Genomic DNA, 24,461 nt, shown 5'->3' on the forward strand with positions numbered 1-24,461 from the left:
CAAACCTGGAAAATCGGATGTAAGGGAGATTTTTGCTGAATTTGTAATATTCATAAGCGAACAGCAAGGATTGACTTGTATCAAAGAAGGATTCATTTAAAATGGCAACTGCATGAAATAATGCTATTTCGCTAGAAGCAGTGATTCTGGTTGCTTTAATACTGTAATGTGAGGCATAAAATATTTGTACATAAGTGGTGTCATACGTCCACTCTCCGTGTGCTGTCTGATGGCTCTGGTTGTTAAAGCGTTACATCAGCATTGCCCAAAACTGTAATTGGATGGTTTGAATCCAGCTGGTCGAAAATATTTTTATCGCCAGAATGTTGGCTGACACGGTAGGAGAGGTGGTGATATACAATTTCTAATGGCTAGATTGCGTGACAAGAACCTGGATTCAATCCCAAACCTCTCTGCCGTGTTGATATGGAGTGGGACATTGAAGCTGTTGATGGTAATTCGTCAGTCGGATAGAGACGCTAAGCCCTGAGTAGAGCCCTTGATGCTATTCGGATAGTAGTAGGCTATGTCGACACTGAGGTTTACCCTCCCCATTCCTAGTAATAATAATAATTCAGTTTCAACGTCCCACTAACTACTTTTGAACATTTTCGGAGATGCCGAGGTGCCGGGATTATGTCCCGCATGAGTTTTTTACATGCCAGTAAATCTACCAACATGAGGCTGATGTATTTGAGCACCTTCAAATACCACTGGACTCAGCCAGGATCGAACCTACCAAGTCGAGTTCAGAAGGCCAGCACCTCAACCGTCTGAGCCACCCAGTACGGCACCCACTTCATACTGTCATAAATACTGTACTGTACTGTACTGTAATGTACTGTACTGTAAATTGGTGGAGATAATGGATACAGGTTTAAACTAGGTACTAAAGTTCAACAGGTTTAATTTATACCAGGTGTAACTTGATGTGGAGAAAATGGCCCTGAGTTGCTAAGATTGCTCTATCCATTGCATGATGTCATGTTAAAAAAAATTATTCTGACATGGAGAAAAACTAAATATGCAAAATGACTATGTCTGTACCCCTGAGCTAATTTTCCACAGTAAAGATTGCACATATTCTCCAAACTGGTGAGCGAAAAAATGTACACATCACAAATGGCTGATTCACATGACCTTCAGAAATACACACGTTACACAGCCTTTTGAATGAGACTTCTCAGTTTGGTCCTGGGATCCATTCCACGTCTCCACTAAGAGCAACTGAACACTTCACAAGGTGAGTAATGATGTGGGCGGTTTGGCAACCTTGCTGCCTCTGCACCCCTACCCCCCCAGACGTTCTTTACCCATTCCTATGATGGACTGTAAACCTTCAATTCCACACCACGCCCAAGAATTAATCTAATTTCTAAATCTGTACACAATTCTCTCTTTGTCAAAGAGTACTACTTTGATACAATTTTTACGCATGTTATTACACCTTTTACCCATTAAAAACACAATGCCCCCATTTTGAACCTTTTTCTGGTCATTTTGTTGTGATGAGCAGCAGATTTAAATATTCAAGAATAACATTCCTGCAAAACCAAACATTACATTCCTTCACATTCATCCACCACAGCCAGAAAAGAGGAAGTTTTGCCAAAATTTCTATGCCAAAATATACTTTCTACCTGCCTTGGCACTGAGGCCAGCCTGTCGCTTAGAATCAAGTCCAATGTTTGTTTCTCTTTTACTCACTTAATTTAATACTAACATGAAGCATTTGTCAAATAGGTTGCTCAACTTTCACTCATGACTATATTTCAGTATTATTGATTTGAAGCTTCGTGGAATATTGTGAGGAGGGAATGAGTGGTAACTTGCACTTCTACCACATATTGCACGTGATCACCAGATTTTCCAAAAATTAGCTACTACTTACAGGGACAGATACGAGAACAATGATTGTGAAAGAGGAACAGGAGGCCAAGCTAAATGTCACAGAACAATAAAGACTTGACATTTAGACATTAAATATCTCCAAACTGTGTGGAGCAGTGATAAAAGTGAAGAAGAATAAACAAAATACAGATGACGGAATATAACACACCAGACTATGAGGTTCACTGCTAGAGTTTCAGCCACAGGATCCAAAGATCAGATTTTCAAAGGTCAGGTTAAATTTCGAGTTCGGAAAGCAAACTGAGTGCATCAGGACATGGTCATCTAACTGCAAATAATCAGGCCATCAAACAAAAGAAAGATTCCAGGCAGATGTCTGATGTTATTCTTCCACCGAAACAACTCAAAAAATATGTACCTAACAACACGAAGATAAAAAAATATACTGCATCATCATAGGAGCCAATATTGCTTTGAAAGTTAACAAGCCGCAGAAAGTGACAGTAAATATATGGAAATCACAGAAGGAAGATAATTGCAAACTGTCACTAGTGAGAGAAATTGCGGTTCAATAGAAGAATGCGGAGATGTACAGAGTTATGAAAGGAGATGGAATCGAGTGCCTAACTCAAGAAGCATGATTCACTGGAATGATCATGTTCAAAGAACGGCCAACAGCAAAGACATGGTGACCCAGATACCCCAGGAACACCTATTACAATATAATAGGGTAAATTAATGTATTATTTGGGTCCACCTTTTCAATAAAAAATGTAAATAGTTTAAATTACATAAGTGATTAGGGACTAGTTTCGACCTAGTACTAGGTCATCATCAGCCTGAAGCAAAATTAAAACACAAAATATCGAAGAAATTAAACAATGTAAAGACACGTACGGTCTCGTAAAAGTACATACCATGTGAGATATTGTGCAGCATTATGTTAAAAAATAACTCTCAGAAAGAGATTCATAATAAGTCCAGTGCATATTAAAAAGATGTTATAGAAAGGAATCCTTGAGTTGCTGGAATATGCTGGCTCCTTTAAGATGCAGGTATCCAATTGAAGAACCACTGAGCCGAAGTTACGTCGTTTATTTATGAATAAAGCCCAGTGCGCTGTATAGCATTAAAAAGTCCAGTGCGCACTAAAAAAGATGTTAAAGATAGAATTCATGAGTTGCTGGATAAGGAGATTAGAATATGCTGGCTCCTTTTAAGATACTGCTATCCAATTGAAGAACCACTGAGCCGAAGTCACGTTGTTTATTTACGATTAAAGACCAGTGTGCCGTGTAGCATAAAAAAGTTGATAAGGATGGGAATTTTTCAATTCTTGGTCAAGGAATTCAACATATGCTGGCTTCTTAAATTTGCTGCTGTATATTCGAAGAACAACTGAGATGAAGTTAACGTCGTTTTTTAAGATATTCATAGACGTAAAAACACATGGATGCTGGAAAGGCTCTTCAGTTTTTGGGAGAACAGAACTGGGATGGTAATATTAATAATCATTTTACTGGCTCAGATACAGAGTGGTGCAATTTAGGCAACCTGCTCATCACTAGATACTATGGGCTGAGTTATTTTAATTTTGTTCAATTTTCTCAAGAGCTACGATCGAAGAAGCTTGAACCACGTGTCAAGCACCGGTTACAGAATTTGAGAATGATCTGGTTGGACCTGTGCTCGCTTTGAACCCTACATATTGGGATATCGAGGTCCTCACTCCACCACTTGTCTGCAGAGGGAGTTACCGAACATTGCAAATTCCATATTGTTGAGGGTTAAGGGTGTAAAATCTAATTAAGCTAAATTGTACTTACTTGTCTTCTTCTTTGAAACAGGTGACCAGCTGACCAACTGTGTGTTCATCCACGCATATTTCATCCTTAATATCAGTAGAAGCCTGTATGGAACAAATATGCACAGCAAAGTAAGAAATGTAAAGTAAACAGATAACGAGAGTAAAAGTTTATAAATAGACATGACATAGTGGACAAAATAAATTTCATAGTTGCAAAATAAAAATATCATTTTATTCTCCAAATGTAAAAAGGAAACAAACAAACAAACAAATGTCAAGTCATCATTTTATGAAGAACAGTAACAAGAAAAGGAGCTCATAAAAGGATAAAGGGACAGCACTGGATGAGGGAGCAAAAGCAGAAGAAGAAGAAGAAGAAGAAAACATTAAGTAATAGGATAACCTCCACATCTCTTTTCTTCTTACCACATCCTGTCATCGTGTTCTTCTTATTACGTGTTCCTAAATGACTGGTCACTTGTTTGTTTCTTGGTTCCTACAGATGACTCTTATTGTCAACAGACATACATTGGACCTTAACTCTTTCCGGTCTAACTGCGAGCATAGCTTGCAGCGGCCAAAATTACGTTCAGGACACGCTGCGGGCATAGCCCGTAGTAAGGTTTGACAATTTGCTAAAATTCGAGAACGAGCTATGCACGCATTCTGGTGGTTACATCATGTTTCTTCATGTATTAGTTACGAGAGTATTTAAGCAGATGGCAGTATTATATGTCAAAGTCAGAGAATTTACAATATTTTTGAACTGCATGCATCAGTAGATGTTGTCACTCAGTGAGCTCTAAGACATGGTTTCTCGCGGCAAACATGTGCGTGACGAAAGTGATATTTTCGATATTTTATGATATATTATAAGTTTATGCGCAAATGAACATATTATTGACATATGAATTCGAAACAACTTCTTGCATTTCATTATGATTGATGATCGTTTTACGGCCTAGCGCAGGTTCCCGCATATTTCATATTCAAATCAAATCAAAATCAAATCAAAATCTCTTTATTTGCAAATGAGGTGTCTACCTCAGTGGCAAATGGTACACTAAAATACATTATTGTCAAGCACTAAATTTTAAATTAACAGGAGACGAAGAAAATTTTCCTAGAATACAATATTATACAATTTACGCTAATAATTTTTTCTATTAAACACACACATCATCCTTAATAAATTTATATTGTTTACAAAATTCTACTTATAATATCTTACAAACATAGTCAACTCATATACAATACGGTATGTGAAATTACTTCTAATAATACTATACAACTGGTATACGATTAAAATTAACACTGAATTTATTTACATATTTATATTTTACCCATTTTGGAACCTAAGTAGCATTTGCGTGAATACGTAAGATTGTCTATATATTAGTAAAGTTGTCTGTTTAGAAGACTTATTTTCTCTTTCTCAGAAGTATTTTGTGGTAAATGGAACAATAATTTTACATTTGAGTAAGTTTTAACAAAATTTTTCAATTAAAATACAATTTCGTAAGAACTCCCATTTTGGTTATTGTAATTATTACTTTTATTATTATTATTGAAAAATTATTGTTTTTATATCGTACTCATTATTGTTGTTGTTTTGTAATTGCAATGCACATATTATATTAGCGAAATAGGGTAAGTAACTGTATTTCAGAAAACTGTACTTGCTTAGTTATCCGTCAGACTTTTCTTCCATTCGCAAAACAAGGTATAATTTATAAACAATTTTAAAATCTCAAGTGATAGTTGACATCATACAAAGAATGCTTTTGAAAATTAGATTCTCAAACAAGCACAAAGGAAAAAGAATCATGCCAATATCTACTACAGGTACAGAGATATAATGTTTTAAAGATCCTTAAAAATGTCCAGTCCAGAACGTTTGTTCGGGATATTAAGGCCCAGGCTGGAATGGGTTAACCTAAGAAAGGTCAATCTCCTGCCAACCATGTCCATTTCTGGTCAATAAATAGTCTCTTGTTGGACTTTTCATTGACTCTAGACAATCTAAAGGCTTTATCAACATAGACTTAAAACATTTACATTAAGATTCTAAAGGCCTTGTTTTCTAGGGATAGCGAGTACACCACATTACTGGAGCCCCAGAGTTGATTCTTGGACAAGTTAGGGATTATTATCAGACTTGACGGCTAGTTAGCTGCTCCAGTGAGACTACATGAGAACAATGAAAGTGTTAACTGATAGAGAAGTAGAGTACTTACAAGGGACACCGTTGTCCTTGAATGCTTGGAACTGCATGCAACCATGCTTAGAATAACAGGCAATAATAAACAAAACAGTGGTGTGTGTCATTTTCATGCAAAACTTTGAATTCTACCTCAAGTGACATTTTCACAGAGACAAACAAAGTAACAAGATATCAATACCATAGAAAGGAAATTATATGTAATTTAATGGTGTCAGTGTACCATTACATTTTCAATCAGCAGCATCCAAAACCCTCTGCTTAAAGTACTTATAAAAACACAGATATACAGCAGTACCACACACCTGAAAGTGCTTATATTAGTCCTCAAAGTGCAAATGCAGGATTTCGATGAAGTGGTTAAAACAAAGTGGGAGAGAACAATGTGCACACCTCACTAAAACCACGTTATCACATTCCAAATCACTTTTGCATTCATGCAGTCCAATATCAAAAGCCACACTAATTACATTTTCAAATGATGATGTTGGTATGTCAGTGTCATAACCTGGCTTTTGCCAAGCATATTGCAACATAGGCTTATACGTAGGTGCAGCAAATTGACTGTACATCACAGAGTGAAGTTTCATGATGAAATTACAATCACATACCTTCGCTTGTGGTTTGCAACTTGTAGTCTTACAAAATCCGTAATCCTACTGATATAGAGTTTATATTGCCGAAAGAAGTAAACATCACGGGGTTGGCAATATTTTGTTGTTTTTGGTGGCAATATCTTCAGTGTAACATCATTGTTTGGATAACGTGCATCTAGAAAGTCACGATCTGTATGACCTGCCCAGGAATCACACAACAATAGGCTATTTTCATTTGTTACATGTTTGCCAAGGACTGAAGTTAATAAGATAGAGTTTGAGGGATGTTCCACCATTCAACACATTGTAAAAATATATTCAATTATAACAAGACCGTTTTCGACTCCCTAGGAGTCATCATCAGTTCTTGGTGAAAATCAAGGAAAATCTGATAACGATCACAATAACGAAAAACCATGTACCTATAGATACATACAGTTCCCAGTTCTGGCTCAAATCGTCTTGTGTTCATGAAATACAGAACACTAGAAACACATGTACTGGTTGAGAATATATACAAACACAACACGGACACTTACAATGATATGAAAACTTGGCTCTCTAAGAGTGTTCTTGGACTTGACTGTCCTGTTTCTATCGGAAAAACACTGAATAAGATACACACACATTGAAGCAAAATGTACAAAGACATAGTTCTGGCCTAAACTGTTGCGCGTTCATGGACACGGAATACTGGAAACACATGCACTGGTTGAAAACACACAAGTACAATATGAAACACTTACAACGATATGAAACAACTGATGTTACAAGAACGGTCCTGGGTTTGACAGTCCTGCCTTCATCTGACTAAACTAGACGAAACATATATACATTGAATGTACACAGACAAACCACTTGGCATTTAAAAGTTCTTGGTACTGGTTTCAAAAATTGTCATGTGTTCGTGGAGCACAGAATAGAACTGCTGGTCTGGCTTCAGTCTACTGGAAACAAATGCACTATCGCAGTAGAGAATATATTGATTGAAAGTTTATACACTGATACAAAACACACAGCACTTTAATTTTCTTGGATATGAGTAATAATGCCGTCATATGTTTGCACAACTCGGCATAGACTTGTCGAGAGGTCCTGCCAAAAACAACCGGAATATGTGAACCTTTTTTAAAACCAAAACTTGTTGACTATTACAACCACATATCACATAAAACATTTGGTAATCAGCTGAAATTATACATTGGCCTGAGATGATTAGTATTTAAGAAAGATCTTGGGTCTAAATTAGAATTATTGCCCTGTGTTAGTGGAACACGGAACTTGATTGATGGCCCTGATTCAAACATCTTGTTATATGACATAGTTGAAATGAATGTATGTTCAACAATGAAAATGTTTAGAACTTGCTGGTTTTAGTTTACATAATCTTGCAATGTTTTAGGATAGACGGAATAAACTTATTAGTAGATTTAAGTTGGTTGAAGAGCTGGGGGAACATCCTTCATTGTGGAACACTTGGTAATGCAGTTGTAACTGTCATCGACTATTGTTGATGTAGAACGGTGATGGAATGGCCTTGCCTTATGGAAACATGCATTGAAGGTACCTGAGGAAAAAAAGAAGAATGAATGAGAAACTGTTGTGTGTGTGGTCGAGTTCAATTGAAATGATATTTGTATTACTTACTCCCTCTGAACCCGCTTGCGCTGACCAGCCATTAGAAGAGTGGGTTGTGATCTGTTCAGCTGTGCTTGTGTGTGTGCGTGTGGTGCTATTGTTGGCTGGGAGGGGGGGGGGGGGGGAGAGGAGGGGGAAGGAGTGTGGCTTGCTTTGAGTTGGTCGAGGTGTGGAGGGGGTGTGTGAGAGAGGGGAAGTGCTTTGTTGTCGAGCCGTTCTGTCAAGATATGTCTTGTTGATGAGGGGTTGAATGGCCTCATAAAGAATGTTTGTTTTTTTGGTGGATTTGTTCAGATTATAATTAATATTAACTTGTTGGTCCAACGATATGCAAAACATTTCTTTGATATTGAGTAGGGGTCCCTTTTCCATGATTTCAATAATTTGTAGGTCTTTGTCAATGTCGGAAAATTTATGATTGGACCCATGGCTGAATGTCTGTTATGTTTAACCGCATTAATGTGTTCGGTGTATCTGGTGTAAAAGCTCCGTAGCTTGCTGTACAAGTTTGGCACTGTAATCTGTAGGTGCCTGATTTGCCAAAATAGTCAGATTTATTCACAGTCCCTGCATTGTGGAAATGAGGATGATTGTTGTTGGTTGTTTTGAATGCTATTTTTATCCCGTGTTTTTTAAATAGGTTTGTTATTTGGTAAACAGAATTGTTGTTGAAGGTAAAAACTGAAAAACTGTCCTTTTGTTTCTTTTCTTTCATGAGAGTAGATTTAGGTTTGTTTTGGAAGTTAGATATAATTTGGTTGATGAACCTTTTATTATATCCATTAGAAAGAGCAATTGTCCTGATGGTGTCTAGTTCTTTTTTTAGGTTGGAGCAACATAATGGAATATTAAAAGCCCTGTGGACTAAGGTATAGTAGACTGCTTTTCTGTGGGAGCTAGGGTGGATTGAGTACTGTTTTATAGTGATGATAGTTTGTGTAAAGTCGTAAGTGAGGGAGTGTTGATCTCTTGTGACTGTTAAGTTCAGAAAATTTAGAGAACGGTTGGACTCTGTTTCCAGTGTGAACTGTATATGGGGATTCAGTTTGTTCAACTTTTCAAGAATGGTTAGGCTGTTGGTGTGTCCACCATCTAAAATTGTGAAGGTGTCATCGACAAACCCGGTCCAGAAAAAAATGTGTTTTATTTTGCTGATGCGTGTCTGTTCTAGAAGATCTAGGTAAATGTCAGCCATGATGCCCGATGTGGGGGATCCCATTGGAAGGCCGTTTTTTTATATATTATTCCGTTAAAAACAAAATAATTACTGTTAAAAGTAAACTTAACCAGACTGATGAATTCTTCTATTTCAAGTTTACTCAGTTTACTATGTTGGTACAAGTTAACGTTTGTATGATGGAAATTGACTCATCTAATGGAATGCTCGGGTACATACCATTAATTTGTTACCCACAGTTATGTTTTGTTCACATTTTAAAAATTATTATCCTGGCATGTTAGCCTTAAGAAATTATTAACGTTTCTATACTATATTATAATTGTTAAAAGGCCCCAAACCTTGACCTAAAGGTTGTCTACAGGCCGAACATGCCCAAATAATGGGTGAAACATGTATCTGACCTGATGAGTCTGCATTAATTCATGTAGATTCAAACCACATTAAAAGTCGAAAGTATTGAATAGGTGGTTTTATTATACTATCCTTGAGATTCTATGCCAAGTTACTTGTAACATATTCTTTATGCCGAAAGATGCTAGTGAATGGTAAGACTGAGGTTTTTGGTGTTATTGCAAAATTCTATTGTGTTTTTAATGGAAGTTTTTGCTTGAAGGACATAGTGTTTTTAAGGAATTTTTGGATGAATTGGGCTAGATTGTAGGTAGGGCAGGGTCTGAAATTAATTATTGGTCTTATTGGGGTGTTTTCTTTATGGATTTTGGGGTTAATTAATTGACTGGCATCTTGTTCGCTGAGGACAAATGAAGTGTTCTTAAGTAAGAGATTCAGATTTTTCTGAATTCTTTGGGTGGGGTCATTTTTGATTGTTTTGAAATTTCCTTCTTGAAAAAAGTTGGTGGTTTTTGGATGTAGTCATCTTTGTCCAATATGATGGTGGTATTTCCTTTGTTTGCTTGTGTAACTATGAGATTGTTGGATTTTTTACTCTCTTAATTGTCTGTTTTGTTGCTGATGGTTGGTGCTATTGTTAGGACTGTTGTTTTTTGGTTGTTAATCAGATTTGTTAATCATTTTCTGGCCTCATATGTAATTTTTTCTTCAGGCAGTGTGGGGATTTTACTAATCGCGTGTTCAGTTTCTGTAACTACGGTGCTTAATTCATCATATCTGGATTTCGGACTCCAACTGAATTTCGGTCCTCTGCTTAAAATTTCAAATTCAGTTTAATTAAAGGTTCTTTTGGAGATATTTACGATTGGTGAGTTGAAATTATGTTCCTTGGGTATCTTGTTGCCAGTGTCGGAATCTGGTGTGGTACCTATTTTGTTCAATTTGGGTGATGTGGAGTGATTGATATTGACGTTCGCTTTTTTGAGGTTATCTATTTTCTTGTTAAAATTGTCTAGTTCCCATCGGCAATGTTTTCCGTTATGTAAAGTGAGCATCTTAGAAAATCGTCCCAATATGTGGGGGCAAGGTTGCCAGCTGCGTCTAACTGAGCCTCGTAGAATTGAGTGTTCAAAAATGTCTTTTTCCTTAAGGGAACTTAATTTCTACTTTTAGCCAAATTTTGTTGGTTTTATTTTGGGTGTTTCATGTATGTTGACCTATGTTTTGGGTTTTAGGCTTTTAAAAATCTAGGAGTTAGATTATTAAGAAGGCATTCTTTCAAAAAGGTGATATCTTTGTTAATAATCGTTATATTTTTCCTCAGATTTAAATATTTGAATCTGGTCGTCTTCTAATTTCTTATAATTAAATATATCTTTACAATGTGTTGATTGGTGGAACATCCCTCAAACTCTATCTTATTAGTTAAACATCAACACAGAAATGAAGATCATAACCTATGAAAGGACTGAAGTTGGATAACATTTCATGTGTCCTTTAGTCATTTTTCCATTTTTGCTTGCCTCCACATGAATGTTTCGTGGACAGGTTGTTGCAAGGTCCTTCAAAATATTTGGATCGAAAGTGCCTTGTGTCTCTTGAAAACAGATGTACAACTTGTTTGCTAGTCTGCCTGCCATTGATAAAACCACATCAATTGTGTAGCTATGGGTAGAGCTATGTACAGACTGCAACACACTACCTGTAGTTTCCTCTCCTCTGTAGGACAGTGTTGATGCTGAAGACATTTCATACTGGAATTGATTCTAGTCACTGTTCCAAATATCACCTTTCTCCACACCCTCCTCTGTTATAAACATGTTCACTTCTTCCACAAACTGTTGTGTCTTCTGACATATAATTTTATGATCTTCTAGGACCTTACATGTGACAAATGTGGAAATACGCCTGGCTGAAATGCCATATTCAGCCTTGAGATGGTCGATATGGAAGCTTTGAAATTTACCAAGCCAACCATTTTAGCCCCTCCTAGTGCCCACATCTGCAGATGCCAATAATGAACTGTAGATCCATACCTTCTTGCACAATCAAATTGCGATATTACATACTCTTTTATAGTTTGTAATTGTGACAGTCTGTTTCCTTTGAAATGAGCCCCTGCTACCCATTTCCCAGACACATAATTTAGAATTTATGTGGAATCTGATTTACTTTTGATGCACTTACAGTGCTTCATTAGTTTGCTATAGGAAGCCACAATTGTAATAGTCCTCACAAATGTTCTCTAGTCAGAGGGTAGGAGGGAAATAAAATACCACCGTGAAAAAAAAAACTGGTCCCTTGCCAAGGTTACGGCGAAGACTGGTAAATGACCAGAAGCCAGAAAACATCTTGAGGCAACCTCTAGGGCTAACAACCCTAGTTGTAAAAGGATGGGTACCCGTCCAAAGCAAAGTCAAGTCAAAAAGCATGATGGCACAACATTTCAAGAAACATACCCCAGGGGGTAAATCTTTGGATAAATCCCTCGTCGTAAACGCCACGGCGCACGAGTCTCATTTGGATTCTGGGGGAGACTCGACATCATGCAAGAGACGAGTCGGAGCGTCTTGGTGTACCCCGAAGAGTCAAAAACTCAGGCCAAAATCTAAAACCTTTCTAGCAACTTTCAACATAAATTCACTTACACAAACTGGCAAGCTGAAAACCCTCACCAAAACTCTTCACGAAAATAAGATATCCATAATGGCCCTACAGGAAACAAGGTACCCAGATGAAGAGATTTTTGAATCCGAAGGCTACCGATTTTTCAAGAGCAAAGCGCAAAGAGGAATCCTCAATGGAGCTGTGATGCTTGGAACCGCATTTGCTGTTAGAACCAAGATCCTTAAATCGGTTGCAAATTTCGAACCTGTGAATGACAGACTGTCTATACCCACAATTAAATGCGCGAACAAAACCTACGCCCTAGTTAATGCACATGCTCCTACAAACGATAAGAACAAGTCAGATCCAGATGAAGTTGATAATTTCTGGGACCAACTGGATGAAAAATTAAACAAAATCCCCAAACACCATGTCAAGCTTCTTTTGGGTGACTTCAATGCCCAACTAGGTCGTGAACAGAAGTACAAGAAAGTTATAGGAAATTACCCTGCTCACAACAGAACCAATCCCAACGGCAAAAGAATGGTGTCCATTTGCGAAAATCACAACCTGCAGGTCATGTCGACCCACTTTCGCCATCTACCCAGAAAGAAAATGACTTGGCATTCTCCCGTCCAAGCTCTCAGAGTGTTCCAAATTGATCATGTTGCAATCTCCAGGAGAAACAGCCCTGAGATTATGAATGTCAAGGTAAAGAAAGGCATCAATGTGGCCTCAGATCATTATATGTCTCTTATCAAATTCAAACCAATTCCCGCAAACACAAGGAAGAACACCAAACAGATCACACGCTTCGACAATGATAAACTTCGGCAAAAGGTCGAGGAGTTTCAGGAGAAGGCTAGACCAAATGACTGTGACTTTAACAACGCCAAAAGTCTCCTTGTTGAGGCCGCCAAAGATGTTGCAGAAATCAAGAGAAGCAAAAAGCATGCCTGGTGGAATGGTACCTGCGAATCAGTCCTTCAAGAAAGACCCAATGCGTGGAAACAGTACTACTCTACGAAATCAGAATATTATTGGGAAACCTATAAAACCCAACATGCCCAAGCAGCTAGGGTGTTCAGAACTGAGGAACGTAAATACGAAAAATCTCTCATTGAAAAGATAGAACAAAACTTTAGGAAGAATGAAAGCAGAGAGTACTACAGAGCCTTCAAACGCAAACTCACTGGCTATAAACCACTATCTCTATGCTTTGAGCGAAAGGACGGCACACTGGCGACGTCAAAAGAAGAAAATTGCAGCATTCTGGCAGATTACTTGAAGAATTTACTTAATTGCTCTAAACCGCAAAGCACCATTAAGACCAAGGAACCCTTACTCAGGTACCCAGATTCCAGACCACCTGACAGAGATGAAATCAAGCGCCATATTGCCCGTCTCAAAAATAACAAAGCGCTGGGGAAGACTCAGTAGTAGCAGAACAATGGAAATAAGCCCCAGAAGAATCACTTGATATCTTGCAAAAGCAAATAGAAGAAATTTGGATCAAGGAGACCCTACCCGAAGATTGGAATATAGCTTTGATCCATCCATTACACAAAAAAAGGCAGCATGAAGAACATCAACAACTACAGAGGAATATCTTTGCTACCCGTGACTTACAAAATTCTATCACTTGCCATCCTGGAGCATTTGGAAGCACAAGTCAAACATCAAATAGGTGAATACCAAGGAGGGTTCAGAAAAGGTCGCTCAACAGCTGAACAGATCCAAAATCTCAAAACGATCATCAGATATTGTACACTAAGGTCCAAGCAGTATGTGTCTCTCTTTGTGGACTTTAAGAAAGCATACGACTCCATTGACCGGGAAGTCCTGCTAAACATCTTAAATGAATCTGGAGTTGATTTGAAACTGCTGGCATTAATTAGAGCCACCCTGACCGATACAAAATCCAAGGTGAAGTTCCACAGATGTCTCTCGCATTCCTTTGACATCAAAACAGGAGTCCGACAAGGTGATGGGCTATCCCAGATACTCTTCAACTGTGTTCTTGAAAAGATCATCAGAACCTGGCGGGTGAGATTACAGGAAACCAACTACAGTCCATTGAGAATAGGAACCAAATCCAAGGGGATCGCAACAGACTGCTTAGCATTTGCCGATGATATTGCTGTTCTCTCAAACGACATAGAAACCGCTAGAGCTCAAGTTGAAATTTTAAAGGAAATTGCCGAACAAACTGGTTTGCAGATATTGTTTGAGAAAACAGAAGTAATGACTAACATCAAAGAGGCTCCACCAAAACTCCTGACAAATTCAAATACCTGGGTGAGATCTTCATGAAAAATGGACTGGACAAAGAAGCACTTCAGGAGCGAGTACGCAAACTGGAAATAGCCTACCAAACATCCCGCACAATCTACAACAAAAAATGCCTTTCCCAAAACACCAAGATACGTCACTAAGAAACAGTTCTGAAGCCAGTAGTTCTATATGCAGCCGAAACCCTGTCTCTAAATGCCAACAAAGGACTGCTTGAAGAACTGGAGAAAAGGGAACGCAAAATTGTGAGAGGAATCTTGGGATCAAAGTACAGATATGGAATCCATCAAAAGAGATCCAACAAGCAAGTCTACAGCAAAATAGAGAAAATGACCGACACAATCAGAAAAAGACGGGCACGATTTTATGGTCATCTGAAAAGAATGGACGGAAGAAAGTTAACTAAAGAAATCTTTCACTTTTTTTATTCAAACCCCAAAACCACAATTCCCTGGTTTAGAAATACCAAAGAAGACCAGCAAATGCTACATATCTCAGCTGAAGATGCCCTTAACAGAGATCTCTTCCACAAGAAAATATTGACAAACGGGCTAAATCGAGACGAGCAACCGAAGACAAGACACGGTGCCCCTTGGACAGAGGAGCGTAAGCAGGCCCACTCACAAAGAATGAAGGAAATTTGGGCTCTAAAGAAGGCCAAGTTCAGTGTCAAATGCAACAAGACTTAACGTGGTACTTGATGGCCCCAACGAATTATATACCATATCCTTGGCCCTGAAGTAATTTCCATATTAAGCGCATAGCAAATTTGTTCCTAATATTTGGACCACATGATATCACTGCACTGTACACAGTTTACACAGAACACTCCAAGAGACAAGACAGCTATACCACTCACGCATCTGGAGCACTGGTTAGTGCAGCTACACTATGCCACAGTCTAGTGGCGATAGCAGACAAGTGCTGAGTTTTGCACGGAATTGAAACACACCACTAGTTTGTTTATGATTGCCGAGCATTCGAGGTCAAAGGTGTCCATTGTTAGTATAGAAAGCCAAGAAAAATTGTTGTGCTCATGACACATTCACTTCTAAACTGCAGGCCATTGCGCTGAGCAGAGGTTGCTTGGCAGGGTAATGCTCAACAGAGTTGTAATATGCTGGGTTTTGGTTTGGTCTTTATATGCAATGTTAGATTAATGTTATCTCTCTGGCTTTTAAAAAAAGAGATACCTTACACTTTGCTTTGTCAGAAGTGAACATTCAACTGTTCTAACAAAGGTGAAAGGATTCAAATCAGTTACCTGCCATCCAGTATTTTACCAATAGAGCAATGGTCATATGAATTCAGCAATCTAAACCTTACAAATGAAAGTTGAATGAGCATATGTTGTACATTTTGAAGCCTACAACCATCAAAGTAAAAGAAAATCACAATGTCTTGTGTAGCAAATACTGCAAAAAGAAATCAAGGATTCTAAGTATATGGATAAACTGCCCTGGAATCTCTCAAGGCTCAATTCTTCTGAGATGAGTCTCTTGAGGATCGCCTGCATCTCTGGAAATGCCACACAGCACATGTAGCATTATGTTGACTTTAATCAAAAAATTTATTCCGGAAAGGAAGCCCCATTATTCACAACAACAGGGCTTCACTAAACAATCTATACTAACTTCTCGAGATATATCCATAAAATGTTTTCATAGGCAACAGATGGAAGAAAAGAGAAATGATGTTTAGTTAGCTCTAGAAAATGAAGGCAAACTGATGTATAGGAGATAAGATGGTTGGAAGTTTAAGTGACAATACTGCTAAAGAGATACAATGCAATGGAATTTAATAATGTCACTGAAAGCAGACATTAGTCACATATCTACCTTGCCTCAGAACTTATGCATTCTCCCTTCTCAAATCATTAACATGTAAACTGGCATAATGGACACAGCCTCACGTTAGCCCGCAATCTAAGACAGTGTTTTCACAATGTTTTTGAAAGAGGAACAATGGAATTGGATAAAGACAGAATGTGCCAGGGGTTCTACAGCACGACAGTGTCACCAAAGGCTTCTAGAAGCTTGTGGAGAATCTGCATTGCCTTACAAGACCGTGGCACGGTGGGTAAAAACCTTCGATGGGGGACGACAAAATGTGGCAGACGTGCATGAGCCAGATCATCCTAGTGTCAGTGAAGGAGAAGTGCATGTTAATGGACACTGGTCAATGTCACATAACATGTGAGTTGGACCGAGACAACGAATTAGCAAATACGACTGTGTTTATATTTGAAGGAACACCTGGGCATGCCAAAAATGTCATCACAATGTGTTCCGCATGTTTCAACAAAATGCAGAAATGACTACGATACAATGCTGCTCATAACCATTTGGAGTACTATAAGTTTAAAGGACTGGCTTTCGTATTCCGTATCATTATGCTGGTTGAGACATGGGCTAAACTCTATAAGCCGCAACTGAAATGCCGATCGAACTAATGGCGTAATTGAGAGAAACAACTAGTGAGAGCTCGTGAGAACACCAGCCATGTGAAAGTTATTGTTATTCTCATGTACACGTAATGCACCATGCTCCTCCACAGCACACTGTCAATGCATATTACCCATCATTTTCCATGACAACGCTCAGCCACATACAGCAAAAAGTGTGACTAATTTGTTCGGTCGATGGGGCTGGGAATCTCTACAGTGTTGCAATAGATATCCCATGTCTTCCGCATTGCTGGTAACAGGATGTACACAAAGCTGATGATTACTCTGAAGGATAGTAAATATTGGTATAACATTCATCTCTTTTGTATGAGTTGTAATTTAATAGTTGCTACTATTAATGTTCCATCAGTCATTTACATATGATAATTTTCTATTTACAACTTGCTTCATGGCGCACTGGTATAGATAGGTCTTAGATGGGATAGGAAAGGGCGAGGAGTGGGAAGCAAGCCACCTTGGCATTAATTAAGGTATAGTTCCAGAATTTGCCTGTTTTAAAACTGCAAAACCATCTTTGGAAGAATGGCTGAATGAGAAGTGAAAGTTAAAGTTATTCTCATGTACAACTGCGACGGTTTTATCCTAATGCACCACGTTCAAGGCTTTATGGTCCAAGGAAAGGTGGGAACTGCACACAGGAAAATCAAAGAAACCTTTGGAGAAAGGAAAACTTGGTAAGAAGAATAAGTGATAGGTGATATGATAGTGCTGAAGGACTGGATATGGAGGAACATAGTCTACAGCTTGCCGATAAACCTATGGAACTGCAGTCCAATGATTGGGCTCATTTCATATGTGCATCCCTCCCACTGTATCCAAGTAACTCCCCTCAACAAAAGCTCAGATATAAAACAACTTCTAGGGAAAGAAGACAAAGTAAAGACAGTAAGGAAGTAGATGATAGGGTTCTAGAACAAGAAGAAGCTGTTGATGCTGATGAAATGAGAGTCCCTAATTTTGAGGTCAGAATTTGACAAAGATTTGAGAGACCTAAGTATGAACAAGGCACCAGGAATTGATGACATACCCTCAGAATTACTGACTGCCTTAAGAGAAACCAGCATGGCAAAATTATTCCATTTAGTGTGCAACATGCATGATACAGGAGAAGTGACACCTGATTTTTGGCAGATAGATGTTATACCTTTTCCCATGATAACCGGTGCTGACAAGTGTGAAAACTATTGCACCATTAATTTTAGTATGAAAAGACAATTTTAAACCAAGTTGGAGGACATCAATTTGGCTTCGGAAGAAATTTAAGACATGTGAAGCAATGCTGACTTTACGTCTGATCCTAAAGGATTGAATTCAGAAGGACAAGTGTGCCATATCCTGGCCATCTCTATCTTTATCTGGTTCACTTTTCAGATGAACTGCCTGGCCTCTGTTACTTATGTGTACTCACTGACTTCGGTATCAAATGCAAATTTGACTTTATTGTACATGCAAACTTAGCCATTATCATGTATTTCAGCAAGATGCTTCACGGGGCAGACCTTAGGTATTCCACATATGAGAAGCAGTGTTCAGCTGTTGTTCTCAGCAACGAAAAGTTCCATTCCTACCTTGAACATCGTCATTTCTGGATCCAAACTGATAATGAGGTGTTAATATGGAAGAGCGCTAATGTCGAAAATTTAGGGAGAACGGCATTGAATATAGTCCATGATGATGATGATGATGATGATGATAATGCTTGTTGTTTAAAGGGGCCTAACATTTAAGGTCATTGGCCCCAATGTAGTCCAGATTGCAATTTTCATTTCAATGTTATTCAAATTTACCCCTAGAGTTTTACTGGTTTGGCTGAATTTCATGAAAAGAACAATGAATGTGTTAAGATATTAGACGAAATTTCCAATAACGTCCCAAACCGGGTGTCCATCGAGATAAAGAGAGGACTCGTAAGTGCCCTAAAACAAGTCTTCAAAAGTGTTTAATCTCTGTGATTTGAGGCCTATAATATTCATGCTGAGATGCCCAGCTTGGCCAATTTAAAACATTTCACAACACTGTTATTGGACAAATTTAAAGAAGGATATCTCTGAATATGTCAGAAGTTGTGACATTTGTCAAAACTCTAAACCTGTTCGAAATAGTCAAGTCGGTTCCAACTCTGCCTTCAAGGCAAACCCTCCTCAGGAGAAATTATTTATCGATTTCTTAGGCCCAATAAATGGATCCCGGGATGGGAATATTGCTATACTATGTGTCATCGATGCTTTCTCCAAATTCATTAGGCTATTTTCGGACAGGAAAATTAACTCCAATGTCACTACTTGTAAGTTATCAAAGCACATTTTTGCAATTTTTGGCCCATCAAAGATTTTAGTGTCAGACAGCGCCTCTGTTTTTACTCGTTCTATTTTTGAGAATATGCGTTTAATATGGGGATGCGCAAGTACACACATATATATTGTTTGCAGAACAAGAAAAGGCATCAATATTGTTGATCGGACCAAGGTATATGAAATTCTGAAGGTGATTAGTAACAGATACCAAGAAAGAAAGAATACTTATAATCTGTACAAAAATCATTCTACTGTCATAATAATCAAAGACTTTGAGAAAGCAGCAGCATTCGTTAAGCAGGTGAGGAAAGGCTGCAGGTTCCCCCTCCTTTTGAATGTTCATATAGAAGAAGGAGTTAAGAAAATCAAAGAGGAATTCGGAAAGAGGATTACAATCCAAGGTGATGGAATCAAAACCCTTAAGTTTGCCAACGATATCATTTTAACTCAGTCAGCAGAATATCTGGAGAAATTGTTGAATGGTATTGATAGAGAATTGGGGAAGGAGCACAAGACAAAATTAAAGAATTCCAAAACAAAAGTAATGGAGTGAAGTGGAATGAAGTGAGCTGATGTAAGAAATATTAGATTAGGAAATGAACTTTTAAATGAAGCAGATGAATATTGATACATGGGTAGTAAATTAACTAACAGCAGAAGTAAGGAGGACATAAAATGCAGACTGCAGACTAGCACAAGCAAGGAAGACTCTCCTTCACAAAAGAAATTTGCACTCTTCAAACATTGATAAATGAATTACTTAGGTCTTTTGAAAACTTTTGTCTGGAGCGTGGCATTGTATGGAAGTAAAACATGGACAACTAGCTCAGGAAAAAAAAAGAGGGTAGAGGCTCTTGAAATATAGTGTTAAAGATGAATGCTGAAGGTGAGATGGGTAAATCAAATCACAAATGATGAGTTATGGAATTAAGCTGGTGGATCTGAAAGTTCTATTGCTGCATGTTTGACCCTGTAACACATTTTATAAAACTCAGATGCTCCAGCTGTGCTCTGAATGTCATTACTCAGCACCTCACTTACCCCAGGAGCTTCCATATTGTCACAGCCATGGAAATAAAATGGGAATTTGGCACGAGCTAAACTTTGCTATACAAACAAGGATTAATATGAATATTGTCCAATCTTTAGGTTATTCAATTATTTTTTTAGCTATTTGCTTTATGTCACACGACACAGATAGATCTAATGGCGATGATGGGATAGGAAAGGCCAAGGAGTGGGAAGGAAGTGGCTGTGGCCTTAATTAATGTACAGTCCCAGCATTTGCCTGGTATGAAAATGGGAAACCATGGAAACCACCTTCTGGGCTGCCGACAGTGGGGTTCGAATCCACTATCTCCCGGATGCAAGCTCACAGCTGCGTGACCCTAACCGGACAGCCAACTTGCCCTTATACAATTGTTTTTATTGCGTATTGTATATAAAATACATATGACATTGTTTCCCTTCACTTTCAGCATTTCTCCTACCAGTGGGTTTGTTGTTTTTCAGATGTTTGATGGCATCTCTGGTTTCACTGCATAGAATTTCAGGTTCCATGTTATACTTCACAGAACATTCCTGTTCTGTTATGTTCTTTATTTTGCAAAACAGCTTTTCACATTATTGTTTTTACCTTCCTTTTACTTCTTTCCTTTCATTTTCATCACCCACATGTGTCATTCGAACTGACGAGTAAGATCAATTTGGCTAAAATTGACAAGAAGGGAGAGAATGATAAGACATACCTTAAGACTCCCAGGACTTGCGGGAAGTGTTGTCGGTAACAAGAGTAGGGTTAGACCAAGATTTGAATAAGAGAAGCAGATCACAGCAGATCTAGGATGTAGTAGTTATCAAAAAGTGAAAGGGATACCCTGGGATAAGCTCACACACAGAGCTGCATCAAACCAGTCTTTGGACTGATGACTCAAACAATAACAAATGAGAAATTGTGTCCTGGTTAACAGAGACTGGAAATCATTTTAAAAAGACATGCTGAAAACCCAGTTATAATCATTATTCAAATTCAACAAGCCATTCCAGTGCACTTATAAATAGACTGTATTTAAGCCAAAACTGGTCATACTGTATTACATCTTTCTCCATATCACCCAGAACTGCATACCATTAACCTGATATGGGAAAGTGTAAAGAATGACATTTCTGAACATAATGGGATGTTCAGAATGGAAGCATTACTAAAATTTATGGATGAACAAATTGCTTCTATTACAAATGAGTACTGGAAGAATAATTTATGAGCATGTAAAGAAAATTGAAGACCAGTACATTTCAAGTAAAGGTTTACTGGACCATGGTAAAGATAAATGTGTGAAGTGAAATGGACAGAAATAGTGAGAGTGATGGAAGCAATACTGAAACCGCAAGAAAAAGTGATAATAAAGTGACCGACACAGCTGGCAGAAGTGGAATAGACAAGGGTACAGAATATCATGAAACACTGAAAGGGGCATTATCTAAGAGATTTCCTATGTCTGGAAATAGTGACATTGATCCATAGTCATATTCAAGTTTTCATACTGAGTTATGTGTAATGTGCAGTTCAGTGTGTAGTTATTGGAAGGATCTGGGAAAGTCTTCTTAATTAGAATGCTACAATTTACGATAAGATTGTATGTTTCACAGGGCCTGGACGGTAAAATATCCACACTTATACTATCCTATGTATGCTCATACCTAGTCTTTGTCGCCTTCCACTACAGCACTCTTCCCTGCCATGCTATTCCTGTCCTGCATATAAACGAGTGATCTTCACTGTACCGGGTGGTACACCTCCATGTCGCTAATTCAAACTTTGCGCCAGTTGAAACTCCCCTACTGGAGGAAGCCTGAACTTTATCTACTGTGTTAATTTTCAAGTTTTTGAGAAGATGTCCCTACTTGTAAATTTTGAAGTTTCTGAACGGTGTCGTTTTCAATGTATTTTTGTTTGCCTGTAGTAAGAAGTGTGGACATTCTCTTCCAGATGGCACTACTGAAGAAATACAATTATGCACCCTAGTGCGAAGTGAAAGAACTATGTTTTTGAAGAAATTTTGTGTTCATAAGTTTGTTCTTTGTTAAATTTCTTTCAGTTATTGTTTATGTTGGCAATATTAACCCCTTCCTTCCGCCAGGTTTGAATTTAGCTAATCCCGAATTTCTTTAATTAATTTATGACCAATCAGGTGTATCTTCTTCAACTTGGATATGTTGCTTAACCCTAGCCAATAAAATTCTTGTGGGAGGGTGTTCTCATTCCTGAAACGCCTCGAACTTTCCGCGAGGGTTTATAAACCGATTCCTTGCGTGTCGCGAAAGAACCCCCTCCTTCTTTTAGTAATCCTCGGCCTCCACCTCGCCGACCAGTCACACCCCGTAAATGTTACGCTTGCGGGTCGCCTGACCATCTTCGGAACAAGTGCCCATCAATCAAGTCTAGTGGGACAAAGAATGGAGATTTCTCGAAGAAATTCATCATCCAAACAGACGCGTCGTCGTCCGCGGTAGCTGCAGTCCTTCTTCAAGAGACTGAACTAGGCAGGCGACCCATCGCCTATGCATCTAGGACTCTATCGGCTCAAGAAGCTAAGTATTCCATCTATGAGCTCGAGGGTTTGGCAGTCTTATTTGCCTTAGAAAAGTTCCGTCTCTTATCTGGAACATGTCAAATTCGACCTGGAGATGGATAATCAAGCCTTAAGCTGGGTCTTAGGTAGGCCGCGTCGTACTGGTTGTATAGCCCGTTGGGCCATCCGAATTTCTCCCTTCCAGTTCGATGTCAGGCATATCAGAGGTACCGAAAATGTTGTCGCAGATGGACTCAGCCGTATGTTTTCCAACGACGTCGAGACCCATGAACTGTATAGATAAGAAATGTGTTTTTCCACCATTCAATACAAAATTTAAAAATATAAATTTTGTATTGAATGGTGGAAAAACACATTTCTTATCTATACTTTGAGTCTGTCAATACGGAAAATGAAATTTATAAATAATAAAACCCATGAACTGGTCGATAGTTCATCACCTCCCGAGTCCATACTATCTGAGGTTAATGCCATCTTAACAGATGCTCCCATGCTCTTTAGGGACATTGAGAAATATCAACGTGAAGATCCGACGCTGGCTCCGATAATGGAAACCCTTTCTTCTGGGGAACATGTTGTCCCTTATGTACTGAGGAATGGTGTTTTATGTTGCCCTTCGAGGCATGATAAGATGATGAAGGTTGTCGTTCCAGCTGTTCTTGTACCTATGATCTTCACGTACTATCATGAGACCCCATTAGGGGGGCATCTAGGAACCTTTAAAACTCGTGAGAAGATTCGTGAAACATTCATCTGGAAGGGTATGGACGGTGAAATTCGTGAACTAGTAAAGGCTTGTAAATCCTGCTTGATTAGTAAACCAACCATGTCCACCAACGTAGGCCTGTTGTCTTCCCACCAAGCGTCGCGCCCTTTGGAACGCCTGTATATTGATTATGTAGGACCCTTCCCCCAGTCGAAGGGAAATGCCAACAAGTTCATCTTTGTATGTGTAGATGGTTTTACAAGATTTTCCTGATTATTTCCGACTAAGCTGGCTACCGCTCAGTCCACCATTACTTGTTTAAATTCAATCTTTGCTTCTTTTGGTCCGTGTCAATATATTGTATCGGATAATGCTAAGGCTTTCACATCTAATCTATTTCATAAATTCTGCTTTGACCTGTCCATTTCTCATGTGACAACTTCTGCTTATTACCCTCAACCATCTCTGGCTGATTGGGTTAATCGTAATCTCAGGTCCTCGCTTATTGCCTATCATCATGAAGATCATTCTAGGTGGGACACGTCCCTGCATTGGTTAGCTTTTGCTTTGAACTCGGCTGTTCATGAATCACATAAATTTACGCCAGCTTCGCTGATGTTCAAGTTTGTTCCCAACACGCCGCTCTCTAACCTCTGGTCTCTGAGTGACATTCTACCTGAGACAATAGATCCAGATAACATTAAAGATCTTTGGAAGAAGGCTAAAGCCAATCTTAAGGTGTCTCATGAAAAGGTTAGGGAAAGATATGATCGTGGACGGAGACCCACCCATTTGAAGGTAGGTGACCAGGTGATGGTCAAGAATTTTGTTCCCGCGGGCAAGCTTGCCTCCAGATTT

The 24,461-nt window shown here is 38.6% G+C and overlaps 1 protein-coding gene across 5 annotated transcripts in view; it reads right to left on the minus strand.

The window, feature by feature from the left end:
• The window catches only part of LOC136884904 (uncharacterized), a 293,707-nt gene that overhangs the window by 95,768 nt on the left and 173,478 nt on the right, over window positions 1-24,461 (minus strand). For all 5 annotated transcript variants that reach the window (XM_068229993.1, XM_068229991.1, XM_068229990.1 and 2 more), the window contains one exon: window positions 3,678-3,760. Coding sequence is in view for 1 of the 5 variants with exons in the window: in XM_067157207.2 (XP_067013308.2) it covers window positions 3,678-3,760 (83 nt within the window). In the remaining 4 variants the exon portion in view is untranslated. The remainder of the gene's footprint in view (window positions 1-3,677; window positions 3,761-24,461) is intronic.

The sequence above is a fragment of the Anabrus simplex genome, chromosome 13, assembly GCF_040414725.1.
Source record: "Anabrus simplex isolate iqAnaSimp1 chromosome 13, ASM4041472v1, whole genome shotgun sequence".
NCBI lineage: Eukaryota > Metazoa > Arthropoda > Insecta > Orthoptera > Tettigoniidae > Anabrus > Anabrus simplex.